We start from the raw sequence: 12574 nt of genomic DNA, 5'->3' as shown, positions 1-12574 counted from the left end.
CTGCCTAATCGGTTGTACCCTGGCACTTTTATGGCCTGGCACATTTATTTTCCCTTTTGTACTGCTGCATCATAAATGAAATGCATTCAGCAAGGAAGATCACCCTGATAACTTTGAACAGAATCAGTTCAGTTTCTTCTAAGGACATCTTTTATCTTGGAGGAAAAAAAGCACAGTGTTGCCAAGGTGATGTGATCACCTGGAACTGACAAAGTTGTCATTTCTAAGGGTTTTTGTTTAAAGGTGTTTCTCACTGAGGAAATGACTAAGCAGGTATATACAGTGACACACATTTTAGTGGTGTACAAATTACATTACTGTATATCCAAATAGCAGCCCCTGCCTTGACAGAACCTGTACATAGCGGACTTTGAACGACACCTCCCGCTCGCCAGTAGGATTAGAATCCTAATGAGTTTTATTCCGTTCATATTGCAAAGCGATATCCTGACAGAATTGCTACTACGTATCGGCCAGGCGGATACCAGGTCTGCGTTAAAGCAGATGATGAGGATTCCCTTCTAAATCTGCAAGTCAGAACGATTCCAAAATATCTGGATAACTCCACATCCACTAAACGTGTCATTGTAGAAATTCAATAAAGGCTGTCGCGCATATACTGTAGGACAGACAGATTTCGATATTTTGGTTTACTTCGGTACTTCTTGTCGAGATGTCGGTACTCTTTAAGATGTGCAATAAAGCCTAGCAATGTAACACATCATATTATATATTTAGAAAACAAAAGTATTTAGTAGCTTGTTTAGCCTGTAGTTGCTACAGTATATGTCAAACCGAGACATCACACAACCGACAGCGACAGCGGGTTTAAATCACTGTGGTTCGCCTATTAAACCCTTAGGATTCAAGCGAAATGTTTCTACGTTACCTCTTTGACTTTCTCCCTCCGTTTCTGTGTCTGGACGTCGCTCGGCTTGCCTCCATCGACCCCCAAAGGAGGTCTCAGCAGACATTTTTTAAACTTCTCGTAATCAAAGGAGGATCCGTGTTCACTGTCTTTGGAAAAGACTGTCCCCTTCCCCTGCTCTCGCTGCTCCACTTTGTTCTCCGGGAGCCGATACTTGACTGGGGCGCCTTTCGATCGCGACTGGTTCCAGTTCTCCTGGGTTTTAACTGCGGTTTTCTCCGCATTTTTTGCCTCCCTGGTAGCGGAGGATTTGCGGCTGGTGGCTTTCATTTTTGTGCTCGTATCCCCCTTTCCTGGGGTGATTCCTGGCAAGTGTTCGTAGTCCTTGTCGGGCTTTAGACCGTGCTCCCCTGCCCCGTTCTCCAGTTCCACGGCCAACGGTGCATTTTCCCTCTTGGGTAAAAAAATGCGTTTTAAGCGAACCGAGTCAGGTAAAAAGAACAGGGCCCCGAAGCAGAGAGTTACCAAACCCGATAAGAAAAGTAAAAACACAAATTTCTGAGATAAGCGAAGCCCCATACCAGATGCCGAAACGCCGGGTAACTTCCGAAAAACCATTTTTTTTTGTAGGCAGTTAATATACAGTAATTTCAAAATACAATCCCTTGCTGTCTTCCCTGTTATTGCTCCTTATTTATTGCGTGCAACAAAAAGTTAACACTGGGCATGCAGACACTGATACGGTTGGGGGGAAAAAAAGGTAATTTTAACACAACTCGGAAACTGGAAAGTTGTTCCCTCGTGTTTCAATAGGTTGTGTTACAGATGCCTTGCTTTACTGTCAATGGAGAAAAAAAGCATAACGAGGCAACAGAAAATTAACCTCCACAAAGATGGGCTACCCTTCCACCGTTAAAAATGAATATGCAAAGTAGCGGATCTTTCCCAAAGATAATATAAGTGATCCAGCTGGCTTTAAAGCGGCGTACTATATAGACAGCAGTTTGACCGGGCTCGCTGTGAAAAGCAGTCCCAGTCCGAGTTCAGCGTGGTAAGTTCTCCGTCAGACCTCACCATCAGTTGAAAACGAGTTAGGACTTTGGTAGGATTTGATCACTCAGCAAACACATTAACTGCATTAACTTTATTTCATCTAATTACAATTTATAGCTGAACTTAGAATTATACGTTGAAGTGTAAATGGTGTCAGTTAAAAAGAGCCCCGGCATGGCTTTGAAACCAGCATTAAGCGTCTCTTCAGCCTCCTGCTCCGTGTCTTGTCTGTGATCCAGCGGTGTAAGAAGACAACTTCTCCGGATTTCTTCTCTTCAAAATCGCCTATTATGATAACCCAGAAGTGAAGCAGGCGGTTACAAATTCGTGGATTCGAGTATCCAAGTTGGCAAGAGCCTGCCACGGGAATAACGATTCGGGGTTTCCTCTCTGAAAACAAAACGGATAAACTCCGGTCCTGCACCGCTTCCCTACAGACCCCGCTAGCTGTGGAGCTTCAGAATCGCGAGCGCACGGAATCAGTCATCGCCTTATCGCAATCCTATCAAAATACAGCGTTTCCAAATCCTCTCCCTCTGTTTTCTCTCTCATCCGCGCTGGAGGAGAAAAAAAAAATGAGCGAAACGTACGCGGCTGTCAGCCCCGGTAGGCTGGCCAGCCGGCTGACGGATTTCTTTAGCAGCTAATGAAAACACAGCTGGGCCGGCTGGACTTCAAAGGAGTCGCAAAACAGAGCCGCCTCCCGCGTTGAAAGACTGCCTTCTGGGCGGTGGGATCGCAGAGTTGCGGAGGGCGATTTTCAGAGGGAAGGGGGAAAATGATTTCTCACAGGTTACAGCAGTATCCAGTATGTAACAACGTGTAACCGTCTTCTGTGCGAAGCGTGTCTCGGCAGATTTCTAAAAAGCACGTTTATCCGTTTAAACGTTGCATGACAGATTTTAGACTGAAACGTACATTGAAAGACTTCCGCATACGCTGCAGAGGGCTCGTGTCCTCAATCCCTTTCATTGATTTCCTTAAAAATATCATTGTGCGAGATCGGTTCCATGACACTAACGTAACTGCTTTAAACTATTTAGGTATGTGCGTTAACTGCGTGGGATCAAACCCGACTTCCTAAATGCGTTTGTCCAACAACCGGAGCTGTGGTTGGCAATGCAGTTGCGCTAACAAGTTACATTTTGTAAGAGAAAAATAAGTTTGATTAAAGATGTTGATTGATACGTGTTGTGTCAAAACCTATGTGTTAATTTAAGATTACGAAGGCGTTCTATTCCAGCATTTTGAGCGACTACAGTGAAGCAGGCCTCTTTTTAGAACATTTTTGGTTCACCGGGTCTTTAAAACTAACCGGTGCGTTTCAGTCACTTAATGGGATTAATAATTGTTAATGACGCCCTTTATCCAAGGTAACTTCAATTCAAGGCAATCATTGAATTGTAGAAACTAACAGTGCAAATGTGGGGTTTGGAGCCGGACTCATAATCTAATATTAATAATAATACAGTATATTCATTTCAAACCGCCATCCGTGTCCTACAATCAGAAACGATAAGCGTACCGGGGTTTACAATGATCCTATCTCTGTCGACTCCAATGAACGAATAAAAAAGGGTTTAAATTTGTATTTTAAAATGCCGCATCTACTCTCCATTGTGCAACCGGACAAAATTCATAATTCTTGGTATTATTTCGCCTCCAAATAAGTAAGAAATCTAGTGGCTTTGAATTCTGAACACGAGTGTGTGTTTGCCAAGAATATGAAATTCTTGGCAATTTTAAATGATGAAATTACCTTATTTGTTTTTCATTTAAAGTAAAGCTGCGATATGATCCTAACGGCTGCGTTAGTTTGGAGCGTATTGTTAGCTGTACGGACATGTGTTTCCTGTGCTGGGTCAGTGTTCTTGTCAGAGGCTCTGAGTTTCCAGTGAAAGGTGATATCGGGGGTCCACTGTTGTAAAAAGAACTGCAGCCACGTCACCTGCAGCGATTTCAGACAAGGACGACCTGAGCAGCGCACCGGTGTCTTGTTATTTGATGGTAATCATCAGATCGTGGCGGACGATGGATTGCGCTGCTATCAGTTCGTGAAAGCATTACAACAGCGATTTTTTCCCACATTTAACCAATATCACACAGTTTACCACTTTTTGACGCTACCTTTTTAGCGCTTTGGTATTGTACGCTTACGGCCTTCTGGCAAGACGTTAAGTTCTAACGTTACAGCGGTTTACGTTCGCGATTAACACCTTCAAATTCACAGGTTCATCATGGACCTTGATAACGAGGAGGGATTGCAGAATAAGGCGGATTCACAACAAAATACAAATCTCACGCCGTGTGCTGGTGTCTCACAATTGATGTCTCCCCCCCTTCGTGGGTCTTATGTACGGAATGGGAGAAACGGGTCAAATTGCCAGATTTTGTCTGAAAGGGCAGTTTTTGCTCAAGGGCAGAGGCACACCCCGATTAATTTTCCGCCCATTTATCCCTCTTTCCCGCCCGCTTTGTGGCTCACAAAGTGCAGCTTTTAAACTGAATGATTCGGGGTTCCTCTCCTCGAGTCGTTGCTCAAGTTGAAGCCATAAACGGCAACACTCAAGACCAAGCTGACAGAGCTTTGTTATGATAGCTTTTCAAAAAGCTGTTTGCTTTTATTTGCACCGTCTGAGGCGAAAACGATTCTCCTTATGAATACACTCTTTAAACCTTGCAACGTCATATTCGTTGAGATGGTTCTCATGTACGTTTGTAAGAAATGAAGAAAAACCCTTATGTACAGTACTAAACTGTACCTTCACACACACGGTTGCCGTGGAGCACCGTGAGAAAATGTGTTGTCAGCAGCCACCCCTACTGTTTGTCGACCACAATAGTTGGGCTAGAACATACAGTATGGCTGTATGTATGGCTACAGTATTATTATTATTATTATTATTATTATTATTATTATTATTATTATTATTATTATACAGTATGGAGAGTAAGCCTCTGTCTTAATCAGAGTCCTCTCCATGTAGCCCAATCAATAATAACGTGATTTCATGCTTCAATAAATCATTCATTATCTAGCGTTGCACCAAACAAGTGGATATCCTTGAGTAAGAGAGTCACGCTTTTCCGTTTCGCTTCTGCCGAGGGAGTGAGGGCATCAGCGGGGTCGAACAGTTACACACACAGCTTCCCATTTGTCGGACGGAGTTTGTGCTTTGTTTTTGCCGGGAACAGTACATTCAGCTTCCAAAAAAATAACGGCCACCCACGGTTTCTAAGAAAAAGCCTGCCTCTTTTCACGCAGCTGTGAGCAGCACAGGCTCGTCGTACTTCCCCTGCCTTTGAATCCAGGCGAATGGACACCTACTGTGGGAAGACAGTACTGCCAGCGCGGCTTCATTCCTTAGCCAGAGCTCGCCCGTCTCTCCCTCTCAGCTCATTCCACGCAGTCAGTTACAGTCAGTTCAGTACATTGGATACGGGTTTGTGAGATGAGGATTAGACATACAGTAGTTGCTACGTCAACTTTCCATATCGTTGTTCTTTGGATGTGAATAAGGGTTTTCTTCAGCAAAGTGTAACAACATTAGCGCCTCCCTGCAAGTTTCACCTTTATAATCTATAATATGTAACTATGATGATGCACATAATTACATACACCTGTACAGTATACAGTATGTCACCCCAAAGGAGCCCATGTCATCATACGAGGGAACTCGGGTCATCTCCCACTGGAGTGCAACCCACCTGGGTAACCCAGCCCTTACGTAGCAAGTCAGGAGGAGATGTGAGAAATTACTTCACCATGCCAGGGGAACTTTAATGGCCAAATATTTAAGACCTTGACAAATCTGTCCAGTGAAACAGCATGCCTCTGTGCTTCAGTGGAGTGTTTTCCCATTGGAGAGGCTTAAGTGCTGCTCTTGACTGTCCCGGCCCTTGAACCTGAAGACTTTGAGCACAAGGGAAAATGCAAATGGTGAGACCTCACACCCCAGCCACCACAAGACATCTCTGCGGGTCCTCTCTCGATCCAACAGCCACATGGGCAATATTTACTGAGGAGCACTGAAAGCGCAGAAATTTGACTATATTTGATTCATGTCTGATGGGCATCATTTCCTCAGAAGAGCATGATTCGCGCTCTGGAAGTCATCAGATCAGCAGGTGTTACTGGTCTGAAGGTGTGGAGAAGGCATGTCATTAGTTTAACTAAGCAAATAATTTGTTTCATTGTGAATTGAGATGGTTATAAAGAACAAAAATGTCCCCAAGGACTGGAAATTTTTAATCTGTGATACAGAGGCTGACATCATAATGTCTAAGGCCAGTCTGTCCAACATAGTGGAAAACCAATACAACTAAGTCTTGTGTTACAAAAACGTCACAGAAAGAGACCTGTATTATTTCTTGCTGAGCAGGAATATAGTTTTACCTTTTCATAACCACTTTTTTTTATCCCAGTAGGTGATTCCAGAAAAACTGGAAAAAGGATGTCATGACACTTACAGTATTCCCTTTTGAAACACTGGTTTCAAAAATGTTCAAGTGGGACAATGTTCTTTTAATACTGGCTGTTCTGCACATACTACAGAGCCACCTGCTATTTACATTCTCAGTACTGTATGTTCTTATCTCAGTTCCAAAGTTTACCATTGGTTTAACTTTGTACTTTTGTGCTGGAAGAAAGGGGAAATAAATCAATAATTTCTGTTGTTTGTTGCGGGCTGTCGGGCACTGTGTCTGCAGCACAGTTCAGAATCTTTTAATCTTGTGATCGTTTTTGAAAAAGTATCTCAAGGTACCATCCCTGTATTCTTTCTGGAGGAAGATAAAAGAATAAATAAATATAAACCATGCGTACAACTGTATTGCACAATGCTGTGTTACAATTGCACATATTGTATTATCTAATACTGTGTTATTTTGCACAAATACTTTGCAATACTGTGTAATATTGTGCCAATAAAGCTTGTTGTGTTATACTGTGATAAATAAGTAACATACAACATATAAGACAAAAGCCAAAAAAGGAAAATATTTTCAGGACATTCCCGTTCCAAAAGCCCTGACTAGCTCTGTTGGTACAGCACGAGACTCATAATCTGAGGGTAGTGTCCCAAGTCGGGCGCAAGGTTTTATAATAACCCATACTGGGCAGCAGCTGTACAGGGCAGTGTTGGTGGTGGAGGATCACGTCTCCATGACAACGGAAAGAACACTCGCACTACCTGCGTGGAAAAAAAGGCCTGGCCATCTACCCCCGTATCTTGCCATGAAAACTCTATGGATAGTGACAGGGGAACTATCCATAGGGTTGCCATGGGTTGACACCATCGATGGTACCCCCCCCCCATTGTAAGACATTGTAAGGTAAGACAGCTTATTATACCCTATATGAACCATCGCACTAGTATAATGTTACCTTTATAAACTGAAAATATTTTAAAAGTAGACTTACTACAGTGATATCAGGTTACCAGGAAATACAGTTACCTTAAAAAAGTAAAAACATATAGACACACATCCATCCATTTTCATCTAGCCTGAGGTGGATGAAGTCACAGGGGAACCTTAGCCTGTACTTGCAAACAACAGACAAAAGGCAGGGTACACACTGGATGGGATACCAAGGGTCACAAGACACCTGTGTCAGTTTTCCCAGAAGCCAATTAACTTACCAGCATTATTTTGGACTGTGAGAGGAAACCAAAACACCATCATGAACTCAGGAAGAACATACAGACTCTAAGCAGATAGCTGCCCAGGTCCAGAATTTAACCCAGGGCTTCAGCACTGCAAGCAACAATGCTAACCACTGTCTCATACACACATATGCATGGTTATTGAAAAACAATTCTTTAAAATATATTATAAATGCCTTTGCAATTGTAGACCTCAATGATGAATAGCACAAATGCAAACAGAAGTCTTGAGAATAAATATATACAGTACATTAACAAACCTACAGTCAAAGTGTACATCTCTTCACATGCCGCACATACTGTATGTTAAGTTAGAAAGGCTATTATCAATTTTATGATGGCAGGCATCGGTGTTTGAACTGTATGCGGTAGCAATCACAAAACAAAGTGTACAGCTGTTTTTCATTTGTGGTGATTCATAATCAGAATTTGACACACACCACAAAACTCAGTTGTCTGCTGAAATAAACATTGTGCTGAACATAGGAGCACTGATCTGTCGGGATGATAGATAGTCACAGCATGTCAAATGTTCATCCTACTGTCGTTTTAAGAGCAAAAACAGATTAGTATGAAATAGTCATTGCTCAACTTTCAATATACCTTGAAGATGTACAGTATAATTTGGAACAAGGAAAGGTTAATTCCACACTGAAAAACAGGAAGGAGAAACACAAGTTTTGGTCTGTAAAGCCTTCAGATGACACCTGAAATAGAATTAACCTTTACTTGTTTCTTTACAGCTAGAACACACTGGCATAGCTCCCCACTCAAACACTATTATTTTGCAAACAAAGAGAAAAGACAGTTACTGGGGTGTGATGAAAATAGAGCCCAGCTATTGAAATTGTTAAAAAAATGAGTTTATACTGTTTATGGTTTAGTTTATAGCATTTATGGTTCTGCCCATGGATTAAATATTATTGGCTATCCACTCACATAGCCCTTATTAAAATAGTAAACTCAGTTATACCTTTTGAATTCTCAGTGATGTACTTGGGAACTTTACCTGTTAATCACATTTAACCAGAAGATAGATATACTGTATACTTTGAATGTGTCTAGATGCTAGTAAAAAAGCAATCACAAGAAAATGGCTTACTGACAATGAGAAAAGTGTGACCTCCAGTGTCTGAACACTCTGTTAATACCGTGAATGAGATTTACAGTTTACTGTATTATCCATTAAGATAACAGTTTTTCCTAACATATAGTCTGAAAGGTTTAGCAAATACTGGTTAACCTGCAAGACATTTATATCCCCATTAAGACCCAAATTCACATTCTGAAATAAAGTGATGTAATATTTCTGTGTGCACTTTTTTGACCAAACTAATGCAGATTTGAACAAGTAATTATATTTCTATATTTAATCTCCACTCTCTACTGCACGATATACTGTATACCTGTATATAATTCTAAAAAAATGCAAATGAAAACTAAAAGAAAAGATGGAAGAAAACAAAAGTTAAACATTGTATGCGTGTTTTACGTGCAAACACTTTCTTCAATGTAATACAATAAAATAATAATAATAAAATCGAAAACGATATAGCACAGAGGTAGGGTTCAAGAATGGCTCAGAGCTCAGATCCTAACCTGTGGATGTCATCAGTGTGAGACAGGGTCATGTCACAAGCCAGCCAGAGAGATTCACACACAGCTAGCCAAGGGCTGCCAAGGTAGGCTTTCAGCAAAACGGTGACTACTGTAAATTGTTGGCCATGTTTGAACTAACGTCAATGAGAGACGTGTTGCTTGCAGTGCATTAAAAAAGCTGAACAGTTCTGAACAGATAGGCATTTCAGCAGTACTGTTCTTATCAACATGTTCTCTCTCTCTTCATTCAGTTAGGGGGTTGAGCTACAAACTTAAACAATTGATGATTCCAAAAGTAGCAGGCATTTAATTAAAAAAATGCCAACATCTCAAATTCAATTTATATAATGTTTGCCATCACACTCAGTCACAGGGCATTCAAATCCAGTGGTATACAGACTTCCAAAAACCCATGGAAACTGACTAGTTCAGAAATGGTTCATACTCAATCAAACCCATCCACTCAACCTTTCTGTGAAGAGCTTCCTTCTCAGTGGTTTGGCTTCTGTTCATTTTTAAAAATAATTTCTAAAGAAATGAAAAGAAAACTTCTGAGAAGAATCATGTTTACAGAAAGTCTGAGTGGATTGTTTTGGCTGGGCACAGACCATCCATGAAGTGGTCTTCACCTCTTTCTGAGATAGTGCACAGATGTGCACACATCCGCACGTTTTGCAGCAGAAGGTGTTACTGTTCATTCACAATGAACAAAAACAAGGTAAAGCTCTGGGCCTAGAATGAGATGGATGGTCTCAATTACTGCTGCAGTGAGAATTAGCCAACAGCAAGAATCCTCTGCAGAAAACCTGGTAAAAAATGGCAGACAGGCAGAATCAAGGGATGGGGAGGCCAGGAAGTAAAGAGAGTGACTCTTTCTGTCAGGTCAGTGGTCATTTAAGCTGTGGTTTCAGTTATTTTAGTGGAGCAGCATGAAGAATACTGTGCTCACCTTACTCCTGACTGTGTTAGAACTGCTACAAGGATCCAAGCAGTAATGTGCACAGGAATTTAAAAGAACAGTGGCTCAAGAAAAAGAAAGCGCTTGGCTTGATCTCGGGAGGAGAGCCTCTTGAAGAGTGTGCTCTCCTCTCAGCCCGGCCCCTTGGCATGTTTTCGGCTGACCACCCTGACAATGAATACCTTGTCCTGCCGGCTCCAGGTGCAGAACATCCACCCCTGCCTAGTCTGCAAATCTCCACCCTAAAGGGAAAAACACTCTGCAGAGCCCTAGCTACTGTGACGCCCTTGTTGTTTGGCTCCGTGACACCACCTTGCATGCTCTGTTGTCCTGGGGGGCAATGTGTTGTTTAATAAAGCCAAGACCCTCACCCGAGTCTCTGATTAGACTCTTGTGTGGAGAGGTTTCATGCATTAAAGGTCACTTGAACCAAAATACCTGAGCCATGTATGGTGTTAGCAGTGGGATAACATCCTAATAGCCTGACAAACAGATAACATCAATTCACCATTCTTAGAAAGCTTTGGGTCTATTGTCCCCCATTTAGTGCTGATTTATCTATTCCTGAGCCACATTCCTGTTATTTTTAACGTCAACAACATTTTTTAGTTTCCTAAGTAGTACACAATTATACTAATCTTTTTAACATATTTACATTAGTCATTGGAGTTTCTGTTAGCTCGAGACTGCCTTGGCCAACCCTACGCCAGATGGAGCTTTGACAATTGTCACCACCACCTCACAGTGTCGCAACTGACAAAATGTGTGCACCAGTCTCGTTCAGTGATGTCTACAGGCAAAGCCTTTTTATAGGTTAGCTTCATTTTGGTAATTTATCTAACCTATACCACTATAATTGCAGTTTCAGTTTATTAGAAGCACAGTGCATTCACAAATGAGTCCAGTTTCAATTTCCATTTACTAGAATTAAATACAGACAAGCTTTCTTGTGATAATATGATTCCTGCTGTCAAGGGATACATTTTCCATTATGAATAGCAGATACTGAAAACACCACTTAGACTGAAAATGAAGGAAGAGGCAGGGAACCTTGTCTAGTCATTATTATGTTTTCCATGTTTTCAATTTTAGTGATTGGTGGCTAGTTAAACCACTTTTCAAATGTATTTGAAAATTCCTCTAAAGTAGCCTGTCCTTCACTTCAGGAGTCACCTCTGCTTTATAGTGAAGAAAGTATGCTTTCCTCTACCTCAGAATAAGAATGTTAGAAAGGCTATGAGCAAGAGGCGGCCATTTGGCCTGTCTAGGTTGGTTGCTACTAGCTAAGTGATCCAAGGCCATCAGCTGTTAGCTGTTAGCCAGTATGATTAGACAACGTAATCCAGAATCCTACAACCTTTTGTGTAAATAAGACTACCTCCTGTTCCGATTTACCATACAAATGTACATCTTCATAGTTTCACCTGGATCTGGTTCAAGTTTTACTTCTGATTCTTCAGAATTTCAGTGTGCTGACTTTGTCAGGATTTAAAGGATTTTGACTACCTCAGTTCCCCTCCTTCTCTGCTTAAGCCTAAAAGGCTCCATTCATTCAGCCTGTCAGCAAAGGACAATCCTTTAACCCAGGATTGTAAGATACCACATATTTTGTTTACTGTAGATAGCTTACTCTACCATAAACTAGATTGTTGCTATACATTTGGAAAAGTAGTAGCCCCAGTCAAAGTAACCTTTAATTTTTTAATTTGTGCAAAATTACTTTTTAATTTTTAATTGTGCAAAAATTTCAAATTGTGCAAATTGTTTCCCCAGTGACAAAAACTTGTGCGCACTAAATTGAGTGTATGCAAAACTGTAAACCTGAAATTCTTTTTTGTTAATATAGTCATTCTCATATAAGCATGGAGATCCAAAAGACCAGGACAGTGATTCAACGAGCACAGTCATAGAGACTGAGTGTCGAGCGAGTATAAGCAGTGAGCAGTGCAATATTAATGCACACAGCCAAGTTGGGCCTCTCTCAGCCAGTCTCTTGCTCAATTTAGCATTTCTCAATTGACGACTGTGTTCATTTTATAATTATCAAATCTTGGGAGAAATTTAATTTTTTGTGCGCGGTTCAATTTCCTATGTGCGCTGATTTCATAACCTGCGTGTTTGCACACACGCACAGCTTAGAGGGAACATTGGCCACAATACAGATCAGTGTGGTAATCCAACAATTACCAGCCAGTTGGTAGAATTGACCCTTATTGGTATACTAAGTTACTGTATATCCACTACCTAATTCTCAATCCACTACACTACTGTCTACTGTCTGCAATTTAAGAATTAATCTTTAATGAGGATCTTTACCAAAACCCTCCAGAAAATTCAAATATACGAATGTTCTGTACTGTGCATTACTGAAGAAGATCAATTTCCAAGAGGTTTTCAATCGTTTTGATTATTTTAGACCCATATTTTCTC

The 12574-nt window shown here is 41.2% G+C and overlaps 1 protein-coding gene across 1 annotated transcript in view; it reads right to left on the bottom strand.

The window, feature by feature from the left end:
- The window catches only part of LOC102687632 (mannosyl-oligosaccharide 1,2-alpha-mannosidase IA), a 213800-nt gene extending 211234 nt beyond the window's left edge, over positions 1 to 2566 (bottom strand). The window contains exon 1 of the mRNA XM_069195584.1: positions 890 to 2566. Coding sequence (XP_069051685.1) covers positions 890 to 1486 — 597 coding nt within the window. The 5' untranslated portion in view covers positions 1487 to 2566. The remainder of the gene's footprint in view (positions 1 to 889) is intronic.
- Positions 2567 to 12574: the final 10008 nt, after the last annotated feature.

This window comes from Lepisosteus oculatus, chromosome 11 (genome assembly GCF_040954835.1).
Source record: "Lepisosteus oculatus isolate fLepOcu1 chromosome 11, fLepOcu1.hap2, whole genome shotgun sequence".
In the NCBI taxonomy this organism is placed as follows: domain Eukaryota; kingdom Metazoa; phylum Chordata; class Actinopteri; order Semionotiformes; family Lepisosteidae; genus Lepisosteus; species Lepisosteus oculatus.
This window is presented reverse-complemented; position numbering and strand designations above follow the sequence as displayed.